This window comes from Cottoperca gobio, chromosome 14 (genome assembly GCF_900634415.1).
Source record: "Cottoperca gobio chromosome 14, fCotGob3.1, whole genome shotgun sequence".
Lineage (NCBI taxonomy): Eukaryota > Metazoa > Chordata > Actinopteri > Perciformes > Bovichtidae > Cottoperca > Cottoperca gobio.
In genome coordinates, this window is record NC_041368.1 from 24,827,561 (window position 1) to 24,840,370 (window position 12,810).

General features: G+C 43.1%; 1 protein-coding gene across 12 annotated transcripts in view; it reads right to left on the reverse strand.

Moving 5' to 3' along the window:
• Positions 1 to 298: 298 nt before the first annotated feature.
• nup98 (nucleoporin 98 and 96 precursor) overlaps positions 299 to 12,810 on the reverse strand; it is a 28,750-nt gene continuing 16,238 nt past the window's right edge. For 6 of the 12 annotated variants that reach the window (XM_029447580.1, XM_029447577.1, XM_029447573.1 and 3 more), the window contains 17 exons: positions 12,762 to 12,810; positions 12,504 to 12,681; positions 12,083 to 12,217; positions 10,256 to 10,486; positions 10,047 to 10,173; positions 9,705 to 9,952; positions 9,451 to 9,617; positions 9,081 to 9,343; positions 8,535 to 8,807; positions 8,108 to 8,265; positions 6,157 to 6,297; positions 5,491 to 5,651; positions 5,116 to 5,337; positions 4,739 to 4,980; positions 2,965 to 3,119; positions 2,322 to 2,463; positions 299 to 1,628 (listed from right to left, as the gene is read on the reverse strand). The exon at positions 12,762 to 12,810 is cut by the window's right edge and continues 90 nt beyond it. In XM_029447580.1, coding sequence (XP_029303440.1) covers positions 1,429 to 1,628; positions 2,322 to 2,463; positions 2,965 to 3,119; positions 4,739 to 4,980; positions 5,116 to 5,337; positions 5,491 to 5,651; positions 6,157 to 6,297; positions 8,108 to 8,265; positions 8,535 to 8,807; positions 9,081 to 9,343; positions 9,451 to 9,617; positions 9,705 to 9,952; positions 10,047 to 10,173; positions 10,256 to 10,486; positions 12,083 to 12,217; positions 12,504 to 12,681; positions 12,762 to 12,810 — 3,092 coding nt within the window. In that variant the 3' untranslated portion in view covers positions 299 to 1,428. Of the gene's footprint in view, positions 1,629 to 2,321; positions 2,492 to 2,612; positions 2,925 to 2,964; positions 3,120 to 4,738; positions 4,981 to 5,115; positions 5,338 to 5,490; positions 5,652 to 6,156; positions 6,298 to 8,107; positions 8,266 to 8,534; positions 8,808 to 9,080; positions 9,344 to 9,450; positions 9,618 to 9,704; positions 9,953 to 10,046; positions 10,174 to 10,255; positions 10,487 to 12,082; positions 12,218 to 12,503; positions 12,682 to 12,761 lie in introns of those variants that run through there. The other 6 variants (XM_029447582.1, XM_029447579.1, XM_029447578.1 and 3 more) reach the window with 4 other exon arrangements.

Genomic DNA, 12,810 nt, shown 5'->3' on the forward strand with positions numbered 1-12,810 from the left:
ACATCAACACCTGCGAGTGCACGGAGAGCGTCACGTGACTCACCTGTCGCTAAGACAAGAAACCTTTTACCTCTGGTGAAGACTTTATCCCCAGAGACACCAGCTCAGCTCCCACTGACTCAGCTAATGCTCAGTTTATTATGCACTTTATATTTGTTTTATTCCGTCATATTTACCCCCCCACACTTTGAAGGCCGGTCCGTGAAGATATCGTCTTACATGAAACCGGAGCACGATGACGTGAGACTTCAGGTGAGACTTCAGGTGAGACGGCAATAAATCCAAAGACATCAAAGTATACCATGAAAAAAAACTTTATTTCTACTCGACTTTATTAAAAAATATTATCAACAAAATCATCAAGAAACACGGAGACACACACACACACACACACACACACACACACACACACACACACACACACACACACACACACACACACACACACACTAACAGGAGGATAACATGGAGCATCCTGATGAATCTACAGGTGAAGAGTTTCATCACAAACACTTTGCATCCAGGTGATTCATCAAAGCTGGAGAATAAAAACCATATTCTCGGTTTCATTTTCCAAAAATATACAATATTTATATAATTACATGAAGTCTGGCAGCGCGTCTTTGGAAGGAAACTCTTCACACACACACACACACACACACACACACACACACACACACACACACACTACAAAAATAGACCGTTATGCATGTTACACTCTGCACGTTGTCTGCAGCTCGTCTTTAATATTAAGATAATCGTCTTTATTCACATGACGGACGCCGCCGTCACGCCACGCGAAGCTGACGGCGGTTTGAATAAAACCAAATCTCAGAATGAAACAACATTTTTTTGTCTGATCTGATCAATAACACGACGCTTTCTTTGGGGGTCAGAGGTCAAACATTTAAACGCTCACATGCACCGTGTAGTGCGGCAACAAAGACGCTATAAAACACGGGAGATGAGTCCGCTTCATGGGGAGAACTTCAGGAGAATAAACACGACGAGCAGACGTGACCCGGGTCCGTGGGGTCCCGGGACGCAGCTTTACCCGATAAGCTGTGATGTTTCTAACAGATGGGAACCAGCAGGATGGTTTTAGATTCCAACATGAAGCCGAGACTCCGTCGCTCATCTCTTCGTTTCTGCTCCGCCCCGTCGTCACCTGTGACCCCACAGATGGTTTTACTAGTCCACCGGTCTGTGACCACGAACGGGACGACGCAGCCACTTACTGCTGATCTGATAAAGTTCTCCCCCGACACTGACGAGGAATGATCGGAGTAAAACTTTTTCCCGACTTCATTTTCAAGTTTGTTTTTGCTTTTTGGAAACGTTCTGCATCAGAACTTCAGGATGTTTGAGCAGCTCAACGCCTTTTAATCTTCTTCAATCTGCAGGGAACACGTGAGCCTTCCCGCTCTCTCATTGGCTGACGATGAGCTGCCGCAGGTACGACTGCGTGAGGCCGCGCAGCTCCTCCAGCGTGTAGTCCTCCGGCATCGGCAGGCGGGTGATGTGCGGCGCCAGCTGTGCGAGCGGGATGCTGAGGGGGTCAGAGGCAGCGTCGCCCTGCTGCAGGGTCAGCACCACTCGCAGGATGTTGGCCACACGCTTCGCCATTTCTGCATGGAGAGAGGGGAGGGGGGAGGGGGTTAGCGGAGGCTCGCAGGTTTTCATTCTCACCAACAGCAGCTGCCTTCACTGACCGACCTCAACGTGGGGATTCTCCCTCTTTCATGGAACTCCTTTAGGTTACATTCTGAGCTTTGAATATTCTCAGATTATTATTAGTTATATTATATTATATATATATATATATATATATATATATATATATATATATATATATATATATATATATATATATATATATATATATATATATATATATATATATATATATATATATATATATATATATATATATATATATATATATATATATATATAATTATTATTCCTTCATGCTTCAGGTTCTGGACTTTTTATCAGTTGGGTTTTCGGGCCGTAAACAGAAACGTGTGTTTCTGTTCCATAAACTTCACGAAATCTCAAGAGATGGAACATGAAGTTAGAAACATGACGTTCTGCAGGTTCTGCTCTGATGAACACTTCTCCCCAAATATTTAGAGAAACAGTTTGAACATTCTTCAGACTGAAATAAAAAAGGTAAAATATGTTGAGATAAAGATAAAAGTTTGGATATTAAGACTTTGATAAATAACGAAGTCATAACGACTCTAAACACGTGTTTGTGCGTTTGCTCAGATTTCCCTGAGAAACGAGTGTGTGTGTCGGTGCAGCAGCGCTCTCACCTGATTGGGCGAGACGGTCTCTGGCGGAGCTGCAGGGCAGCAGCTCGATTCTGCTGCACAGAGACGTCACGTCACTGTGAAGACGCTCCAGCTCGTAACCAGCGCTCTCCATCTGCAACACATTTACCATCATCACACACATATACATACACACACACACACACACACACCTAATATAAACAATATAAACATTAATAATATAAACTGCATTAAGTGAAGTATATATATATATATATATACACACATATATATATGTATATGTAATAAACAGTAATAGTATGTTCATGCTTGTATTGCTCCTGTTCATAAAGTAAATAATGTGCAGAACTCGTGCAGAGCTGCGTCTCGTCTTCAGCTTCCTGTCGTTTGTTTATGCAGTAACCTTACGATCATCATCAAGTACCTGCTGTATGTCCTGCGAGTATAAATACTTCATCAAGTACCTGCTGTATGTCCTGCGAGTATAAATACTTCATCAAGTACCTGCTGTATGTCCTGCGAGTATAAATACTTCATCAAGTACCTGCTGTATGTCCTGCGAGTATAAATACTTCATCAAGTACCTGCTGTATGTCCTGCGAGTATAAATACTTCATCAAGTACCTGCTGTATGTCCTGCGAGTATAAATACTTCATCAAGTACCTGCTGTATGTCCTGCAGAGTGTTGATGACTCGGATGTAGTCCAGGTAAACTCTCCCCGCCGTGTCCCAGTCCTGGATGGTGGCGCTGCGTTCAGGGACCGCCAGCCCCTCCAGGAACTCCAGCAGGTAGTCGTGGTTGTCGTTGATGATGCAGTCTGCAGGAGGAAGTACAAAGTCTCAGCATTCAACTCCCCAAATGACTTAGTAAAGGTTTCAACTACTTTAAATACACATGCAATATTACTATGAGCCTCCCAAAACATTTAAACTCTTTACAGCTCGTGGAAACTTCTTTTATTTTTAATTCTAAATATTTCAGGATCTTTGTTTGAAGGAAACGAGAAAGTTGGGAATTATCCATCTAGATCAGGGGTCTGCAACCTGCGGCTCAGGAGCCACACGTGGCTCTTTAAGCCCTCTGCAGTGGCTCCTGAAGCTCTGACAATAAATAACATTATTTTTATGCGTTTCTTTGTTGCACCGTGGACGATCTTTCAAACGGAACACCTCTTATCTTGGAGGTGATATTGTGACACTGAAATGCTTTTAATTTAATGTTTACATTTCGTCCACTAAAACATGCGTCACATTCTCCTGCGTCTACGGGCGCGGCGCCTTTCCCTGCAGGGGACTAATCTTGAGTTTCCGACCCCCGGCTAACAATGGTTAAGCTAACAATGGATACAACTAAAAAAAGAAAAGTCTCGGAGGAAACAAGAGAGTTTAATTCTGCGTGGACAGATGCATTTGCTTTTACTGCCAACGATGCTGCTTTACCTGTCTGCTTGATATGTGGCGAGAAATTAGCTAACAACAAAAAATGTTACGTCGAAAGACGTTTCAAGAACAGACACACGAGCATTTACCGAAAAGTACGGAGCTGGAGATGCGCGAAAAAAAGCGATTTCTGAACTTCTGCTGAAAGCGGAGCAGAGCAAATATCATATTATAAGTCTTCAAACTCATCTACTGCTGCTAGTTTTGTGGCCTCTGAGGAGATAGTGCGGCGTGGAAAGCCGCTCACAGATGGACACATGAAAGAAGCATCTATTTTCAGACTTCAAAAACAAAGATGAAATTGTTCAGAACATTTGAGATATGTCTCTCTCTGCAAAGACCGTCAAGGACAAGGCCGTTAAAATGTCAACACACATCACCAGACAGCAAACTGAGGACATCAATTCAGCTGAAGCGTATTCAATCGCCTGCGATGAAGTGATGTGACTGATGCTGAGCAGACAGCGCTGTGATGCAGGAAGAGATCATTGAGTTGATACCGCTAAAAGAGTTTGGTGTTGTCCGAATAACAATTAAAAACAACAATACAATCTCAACAGTTTCCTTTGTATTTCTGTAATTTCATAAATGCAACAAATATAGTATAACTATATATATATTATATACAACTTAAGCTGTGTTATGAAATATGTGTTGCGGCTCCAGACACATTTTATTTGGTGGAAGAGGCAAAATGGCTCTTTTGATAGTAAAGGTTGCCGACCCCTGAGAGAGAGAGAGAGAGAGAGAGAGAGAGAGAGAGAGAGAGAGAGAGAGAGAGAGAGAGAGAGAGAGAGAGAGAGAGAGAGAGAGAGAGATCTATCTCTATATATATATATATATATATATATATATATATATATATATATATATATATATATATATATATATATATATATATATAGAGATATATATATATATATATATATATATATATATATATATATATATATAGAGATATATATATATATATATATATAGAGATTGTTCTCCCGACCTGAGGCCAGGTGTTGGATGAGCAGCCGGTGACACTGGCTCCAGTATCCGGCCCGGTACAGGTGCAGGGCCTCCTGGTGCCGGTCGGCGTCGCGGCGGGCTCGGGTGGCCTTGGCCTCGTGGATCCACCGCTCCGGGATCCGCAGCCTCTCGGTCAGGAAGCGCTCCCTCCGCGCAGACTCGTCCGTGTCCTGCAGCGGGCAGTGGAGGGTTAGCAGCTCCCTCACGGCTCGCTCCCGCTGACTGAGGAACGCAGAGGAAACATCAGGGAACTTTAGTGTTTTGCAGCGAGGACTTGAAACGTTTCCCGGCGGAGGAGAACGCGGCGCTTGCGCAGAATGCACTCGTTTATTTTTGTGAAGAAGAGCTGGGACGTACGTGTGGTCGGGGATGTGCAGCAGGATGAAGACGGCCATGTGCCAGAGGCCGGCGCTCTCCAGCTGTGCGGCGTAGCTGGTGTGGAGCAGGCCCTGCCGCGAGGCGCTCAGGTGGCTGTAGTGCAGCGCCTGCAGGACGCCCCACAGGTGCCAGCTGAGGCGGTAATCCAGACGCTCCCAGGTGACCGTGAGAGGGTCCAACAGCTGCTGCAGGCTGTAGTGTCTACACACACACACACACACACACACACACACACACACACACACACACACACACACACACGTTAAAGGAGCATTCTGCTAAACCCTGATCCCTTTCATTATTGTGACTCTGCAGACTGAACCGTGTCACTACTCTGCAGGACGGCGTGTGTACCTGTCACTGTAGAGTTTGAGCAGGTGGAAGCAGAGGTCGTGCAGCGGACGTTTAGACTCCTCCTCCTCCTCCTCCTCCTCCTCCTCCTCCAGGTCCGGCTGCTCCGCCTCCAGGTATGGGGGCAGAGGGGCGCAGGCGTACTTCCCCCCCTCACACGAGCCCTGGTTGGTTTTAAGGACAACGTGTTAAAGTGAAAACATTTGATCAAGACATTCAACATAAAAACGATCCTGAAACACAAGAACACGTCAACTTAAGACAAAGTTTCCCTCCGAGACCTGCGGGAACATCACCGGCTGGTTGATGAAGCCGAAGTGAAGACATTGATATCTTATGAAACTCACCGAGCAGTCGGCACACGTCGTGCCAACGCTTCTCTCAGAGCGCTCCACAAGTTTGGACATTTGAGTAAAAGAAGTTTAATTTCTTTGTGACGTGTTTAAAACTAAAAGATGCAACTACAGGAAAATATGAAGAATCTTTACTTCAATCAGATTACCATCTCGGGGCTTTTATTTTGAAAAGCTTTATCTGAAGTCTCCCATTGACGTATATTATTATTTAAAAAGTATAAAACGATTGAACAGGAGCAAAGAGCGAAACATTTAGATATGTTCGTGTCTTCTGTTGGAATAACAACCGCAGCGTACGGGGGGGGCGGCTCACCTGGAAGGCGGCTTCGTATCTGGCGAGGGCGTCGGCCACGGAGGCGGTCGGAGGCAGCATGAACCAGAGGTGGACGGCCACGCAGCGCTTCCAGTCCAGCTCAGAGCACACGTTGACCACGGAGTCCGACGACTGCCACACCTGCAGGAAACAGGAAACAGGAAGCACTTCACAAACAAACATCTCGCAGTCGCTGAGATTCAGGAAACATTTCCTCCAAACGTTCAGCTGTGGATTAAGAAGGGATGGAGAAGATTCACTGCATCAGGAGACTCTCTCAAAGGTTTTTAATTAACATATACTGATTAATGATCACTTATTTATTATCACTTATTAATGATCACTTATTTATTATTATTGATTTATTATCACTTATTTATTATTATTTATTTATTATTATTTATTTATTATTATTAATTTATTATCACTTATTTATTATTATTTATTATTTATTATCACTTATTTATTTATTATCACTTATTTATTATTATTTATTTATTTATTATCACTTATTTATTATTATTTATTTATTATCACTTATTTATTATTATTTATTTATTTATTATCACTTATTTATTATCACTTTATTATTATTATTTATTTATTATCACTTATTTATTATTATTTATTTATTTATTATCACTTATTTATTATTATTTATTTATTATCACTTATTTATTATTATTTATTTATTATCACTTATTTATTTATTTATTATCACTTATTTATTATTATTTATTTATTATTATTTATTTATTATTATTTATTATCACTTATTTATTATTATTTATTTATTATCACTTATTTATTATCACTTATTTATTATTATTTATTTATTATCACTTATTTATTATCACTTATTATTATTATTTATTTATTATTATTTATTTATTATTATTTATTTATTATTTATTTATTATCACTTATTTATTATTATTTATTTATTATCACTTATTTATATTATTTATTTATTATTATTTATTTATTATTTATTTATTATCAACTTATTTATTATCACTTATTTATTATTATTTATTTATTATCACTTATTTATTATCACTTATTTATTATTATTTATTTATTATCACTTATTTATTATTATTTATTTATTATCACTTATTATTATTTATTTATTATTATTTATTATCACTTATTTATTATTATTTATTTATTATCACTATTTATTATCACTTATTTATTATCACTTATTTATTATTATTATTTATTATCACTTATTTATTATTATTTATTTATTATCACTTATTTATTATTATTTATTTATTATCACTTATTTATTTATTATCACTTATTTATTTATTATCACTTATTTATTATTATTTATTTATTATCACTTATTTATTTATTTATTATCACTTATTTATTATTATTTATTTATTATCACTTATTTATTATTATTTATTTATTATTATTTATTGATTATTATTTATTTATTATTATTTATTATCACTTATTTATTATTATTTATTTATTATCACTTATTTATTATCACTTATTTATTATTATTTATTTATTATCACTTATTTATTATTATTTATTTATTATCACTTATTTATTTATTATCACTTATTTATTTATTATCACTTATTTATTATTATTTATTTATTATTATTTATTATCACTTATTTATTTCTAACTTCTGAATTTTATTTAATTAGTTCTGTTTTTCTTACCACTTATGATATTAATTAGTTTTCTTTTTGATTCATTTACTGCATATTACTTAAGATTTTTATCACATTTAATCTATTTATTTAAATGTATTTGTCATTTTATAGTTTAGATTTTATTCTTACCACTATTATTTATTTTTGTATAATTCTTCCTGTATTGTAAATAAACTAATCAGCATTTGAGTTTTTCAAGGTGTGAGATGAACCCGCCAGCAGCTGTGACGCCAGTAAAGGTCAAACAGGAAGTATATGTGTCGTACAGGTTTCCCGGCGAGCAGCGTGAAGATGCGCAGCCGCTCCTCGGGCAGGAAGCTGTCGGTCTGCATGCGGTTCCAGTCGGCGAGCTGCAGGGCGAGCAGGTCCCGGCAGAACTGAGAGCCCGTGGCCTGAGAGAGCAGCAGGGACAGACGGTGGTCTCCTGAGGACAAAAAGCTGCGTGTGAGTTTTACAAGATGAGAACAGATCAAACTTAATTAATCCTTAGTTTATTATTCTATTTAGTTTGTTTCACGCGAGTTTAATTGAAATGAAAGTGAGACAACAAACCCTTTCTGTCCATCTCGTGTTGCTCCCTGATTTAAACCAACATCTCAATATAAGATTGAGTGAGTTTGTGTTTCCTGTCAGCAACTTGTTTGTGTGATCAGGTAACAACATGACGTCTGCAGCGCTCGGTGTCCCGCTCACCTTCCTTCTGGGCCAGTCTGCACGCCTCACTGATGCGGTTGCCCGTCAGGTAGCTGTAGATGGCCTCCGTGTGGCGACCCTTCCCCGCCAGCGCCACCTCCTCCTCCACCCTGACGGTGGCTCCGCGGGACAGCCAGGCCGAGAAGGTCCGCCTCCGCTCCAGCTGCTGCTCGTAGTCGCTGAGCTCCACGTCGGGTTCCTGATCTGCAGGACCCAGCCGGCCCCACAGGGCCTCACACAGAGTCCAGACCTCCGCCCAGGAGCCCAGGAGGGCTGCAGGAGACACGCAACCACCACTGTTAGAGGCCGGAAACTCCTGCTACACACCCCAACACCCCCTCCACCAGCTAAACCCCAACACCAGCTACACCCCTCCACCCCAACACCCGCTCCACCCCCGGGTACAGAGCGTAGTAATAAAATGATCTCAGCATCAGAATTGTTTGTTGGTTCAAAGGATTCACAGGATTTAAACTGTTGAGTTGAGATCACTGAAGTCTCGTTGTGAGACGCTGACTCTAGTTTGTGACGCGTCGCTTCACTTACGGTCTGCGTCTCCCTGTCGGTCGTTCAGCTCGCGGATCCACTCGGCGTACTCGTGCAGCGCTGCCACGCCGGGTTGCGGGCGCACCAGAGGGCAGGCGGAGGCTTCGACCGTGTCGACGGTGCTGTGCTTCAGGCAGATCTCCAGGGGGCGCTGCAGCACCGTCCAGCTCTCCTCCCGCTCCCCGTCCTCCTCGCTGGTGTTCAATGGAGGCTGCAGACCCGCCAGCTGCTCCAACACGACCTTATAGGAGCTCTCCATCAGCCTGCAGGACACACTTCCTCTTTAACACTATTTCTGGAGAATAAGCCCAATAAGTAAGTGTGTGTGTGTGTGTGTGTGTGTGTGTGTGTGTGTGTGTGTCTCTCTTACGGTTTGCTCCTGGCAGCTTTTGGCAGGAAGCTGAAGTCTGTTTTAGGTTCCTGGTGTTGGTCTGTGCAGCTCAGTGTGCGTCCGCAGTGCGCCAGCGTCCAGCCGGGACCCCAGCCGACCCGGAAGGAGCGACCTGTGAAGAGGCCGGCGTCCATCAGAAAACTCCCCTGAAAAACAACAAACACACGTTTAGTTTTTAACATTCAGCCGTCTGCAGGCTCACAGGCTGAAGTTAAACTCAGGGACAGACCAACCTTCCCCTGGGTGACCGACTCTTTGAGGGGGACGGGGCCGCCGAGCCGCCGGACGCCCACCGTCCTGACCGAAGGCTCTGGAGTGCGGGGGGGCAGCAGGAAGTTGGAGGGGCCCGGACCGGCCCAGTGCAGCGAGCGGGGGGGTTCGACGGCAGCCGGGGAACCTCGGAACAGAGAAGGAGGACGGGGGGGTTCCGACAGCTGAGAGAAGAGGCCGGAGGTGAACCGAGCCTGAAGGAGGCCACCCACTGCAGGGGGGGGGGGGGGGGGGGGGTTTTAGATGAAGCTTTGAATGTTTTTGTCATAAATGACCAAATTAAAGGAAGTTTGTGCGTTTGGTACCTGAGGGTCGGCTCTGAGCTCCCGGCAGCACGAGGCGAGGGGACGAGACGTCAGAGGTGACCTTCATCGCTGCCTGATCCTGAAACATGTCTTCCTCATCCTCAGCAAACAGAGACGCCTTCATGATCTGCACACGACACAGTTCAACAAGGCTTTTATTCTGAAGGAGTGATGTACTTCCTGTGTGTAGGGGGGGACGGCGGCTCTACCTGGAGGGTGTGCGGGTTGATCCCCAGCGAGGACGCCATGTGGCTGGATGCAGAGACGACGTCGTGCTCCGCGGAGATCAGACCTCCGAGCTTCCCTCCCATCTCCCCCGCCAGCAGCTCACTGTCCTCCTCTCCTCCCAGCATGCTCTCTGTCGGGAAGCTCTGCGTGATGTCGGCCATGTCGCTGTCCAACTCCGCCATGCCGCCCGGGAGATCCACGACGACGGTGGACTGAAGACAAACAGAGTGGCGTGGAGGTCAGCCGACAGGAACAAGTTGTTGAACCTCAACCACTTTTTATTTTCAGTCTTTTAACATTTCATTCCTTTTTGCTAAACTTCTTTAAGCCGCTGAAGTTCTCGTGTTCTCACGTCTTCAGACGAGTGTGAGAGCCAAACACTCAGGAAGTGAGACGCTTTATGTTTTGGGATTAATAAATTCTGATTTCTTTTTTTTGCATTTCAAGAATAAATGTTGAGAATAAACTTCAAACTTCTGAAAGTTAATCCAACTGCTGGTGTTGTTCCTCCAGAGAAGGTTCTTTATGTCTGGCCGCGTTCTGCAAGTCCATGAGTCAGTGAAACATTTTAACTTCATACGTAAAAGTCTGAAAGTGTGAGTTAAATTATCGTTGTCTGTCGTCATCAATAACAAACATCTGAAACCTTTTAAAGTCCGTGTGTATTGTGGAGCAGCTACAGTTAGCTTAGCGCTGATCAACCAAACTCCATTCAGAAAACAAGCCTTTTAAGAGCCGTCTGCATGTGGTCCTGTTTACTGATCTGACCGACTTATTTCTGCTTCCTGTTCATCTGTTTGAGATTAAATGACAGCAGAATGTTTGTTCTGGGTTCACACTGCGTTAGTCAACTAAACTAATCCATCCTCAAGTAACGGGAATAAACACAAATGATGCCGCGGTCAAACTTGCGAAAGTAACGCGAGGCGAATATTTGTTTGGGGTGAAAACAGCATTAAAGATAAATTTAAGAAGCTTTTATATCCAAAGAGAAGCTGCTCACACAAACTGTACAGACCAAAGATCAAATGTCAGGACTTTATTAGTTTTTCTTTCATTAATAGCAGAATAAGAACGAGCACAATTTATATCAGACATCTTGCAGCAGGTTAAAGCTTTAACCACTAAATCAATTTGACTCTTGACTTGAACAGGATTTAAACTTTAAGTATTCTGACATAATAATATAACATCCTGTGAACACAAACCTTAAAACATAAACGTTTCCTGAAGTGTTCTATTCTGTGTGTGTGTGTGTGTGTGTGTGTGTGTGTGTGTGTGTGTGTGTGTGTGTGTGTGTGTGTGTGTGTGTGTGTGTGTGGGGCTCTTCAGAGGCAGAGCATTTAATAAGCTGAATAAAACATGTCCAGAAGAAGAGTTCTCGTCATCTTCACTGTCATATTGTCTTTTACAAAACAAGGGCCACAGGATCCTCTGCGCATGTGAACGCAGCGACGGCGTTTTACTGTAACACGTTTGATTTGGTGTCTAAAAGACAGAACGCAGAACGAGCTGCACGTCTGATCCTCGTGTTCGTCCTTCATGAAGGAATCTGCACACGCACAGTCACCGCTCACTTTGTTAGAAGCTAATAACCTTCGCCGTCATTTCATTATTGGTTTTGGTGCAGAACAACTTTCTGAAAGTATAAAACCTGAACGCTCTCCTGCTCTCAGGTTAGCATAGTGCTACGAGCGGTAGTTCAGATTAAAAGAGCTGCTGTACGAGACTTTGAGTGACAGCTCCTCTAATCCTCAGCAGGTGTGTCAGTGGGGATGAAGCGTGTCGGTGGGCGCAGGCTGCTCTACCTGAGCCTGTGGCGCCACCTGCTGCTGGGAGGCAGGAAGTGACGTCATCGTCTTCAGCTTCTTGGGGTCGGCTTTGGGCGGGACCTCCTCGTCCTCGTCAGAGTCCTGGAGGCCATATTTGGAGAAATGGGCCACCTGGGGGGGGGGGGGGGGGGGGGGGATTAAAAACAATTGATGTGACACGTTGATACGGCGATAGATATAGATATAGATCTATCTATCTATCTATATAGTAATTTAGGTTTCTTCTATTAGACGAACTATAAGCTTATGTTCATCTAATTTATGTGCACACACACACACACACACACACACCTCGAACACACACACACACCTCGAACACACACGCACACACCTCGAACACACACGCACACACACACCTCGAACACACACACACACACACACACACACACACACACACCTCGAACACCCAGGATCCCGTCTCTGCTCTGTACTCCAGGAAACGAGCTCCCTGTCTGCGCGAGGCTTTCTCCAGCCGACCCTCGTAGTTCATCTCCGTCAGGCGCTCGGGGCTCCGGATCTGCATGCAGGCCGTCTTATCGTTCGGCCAAACGCCATCCAGAGTCACCTCCGCTCGCCTGCGCCCACACAGATAAGACGGGATCAGAATGCGACAGGAAGTGGATTAAACAAACATTGCTGAGATCCCGCCTCCCACCTGTTTAGCCCCCCCCCCTCTGCAGGCTTGTTTTTGTCGTCCGGGTACA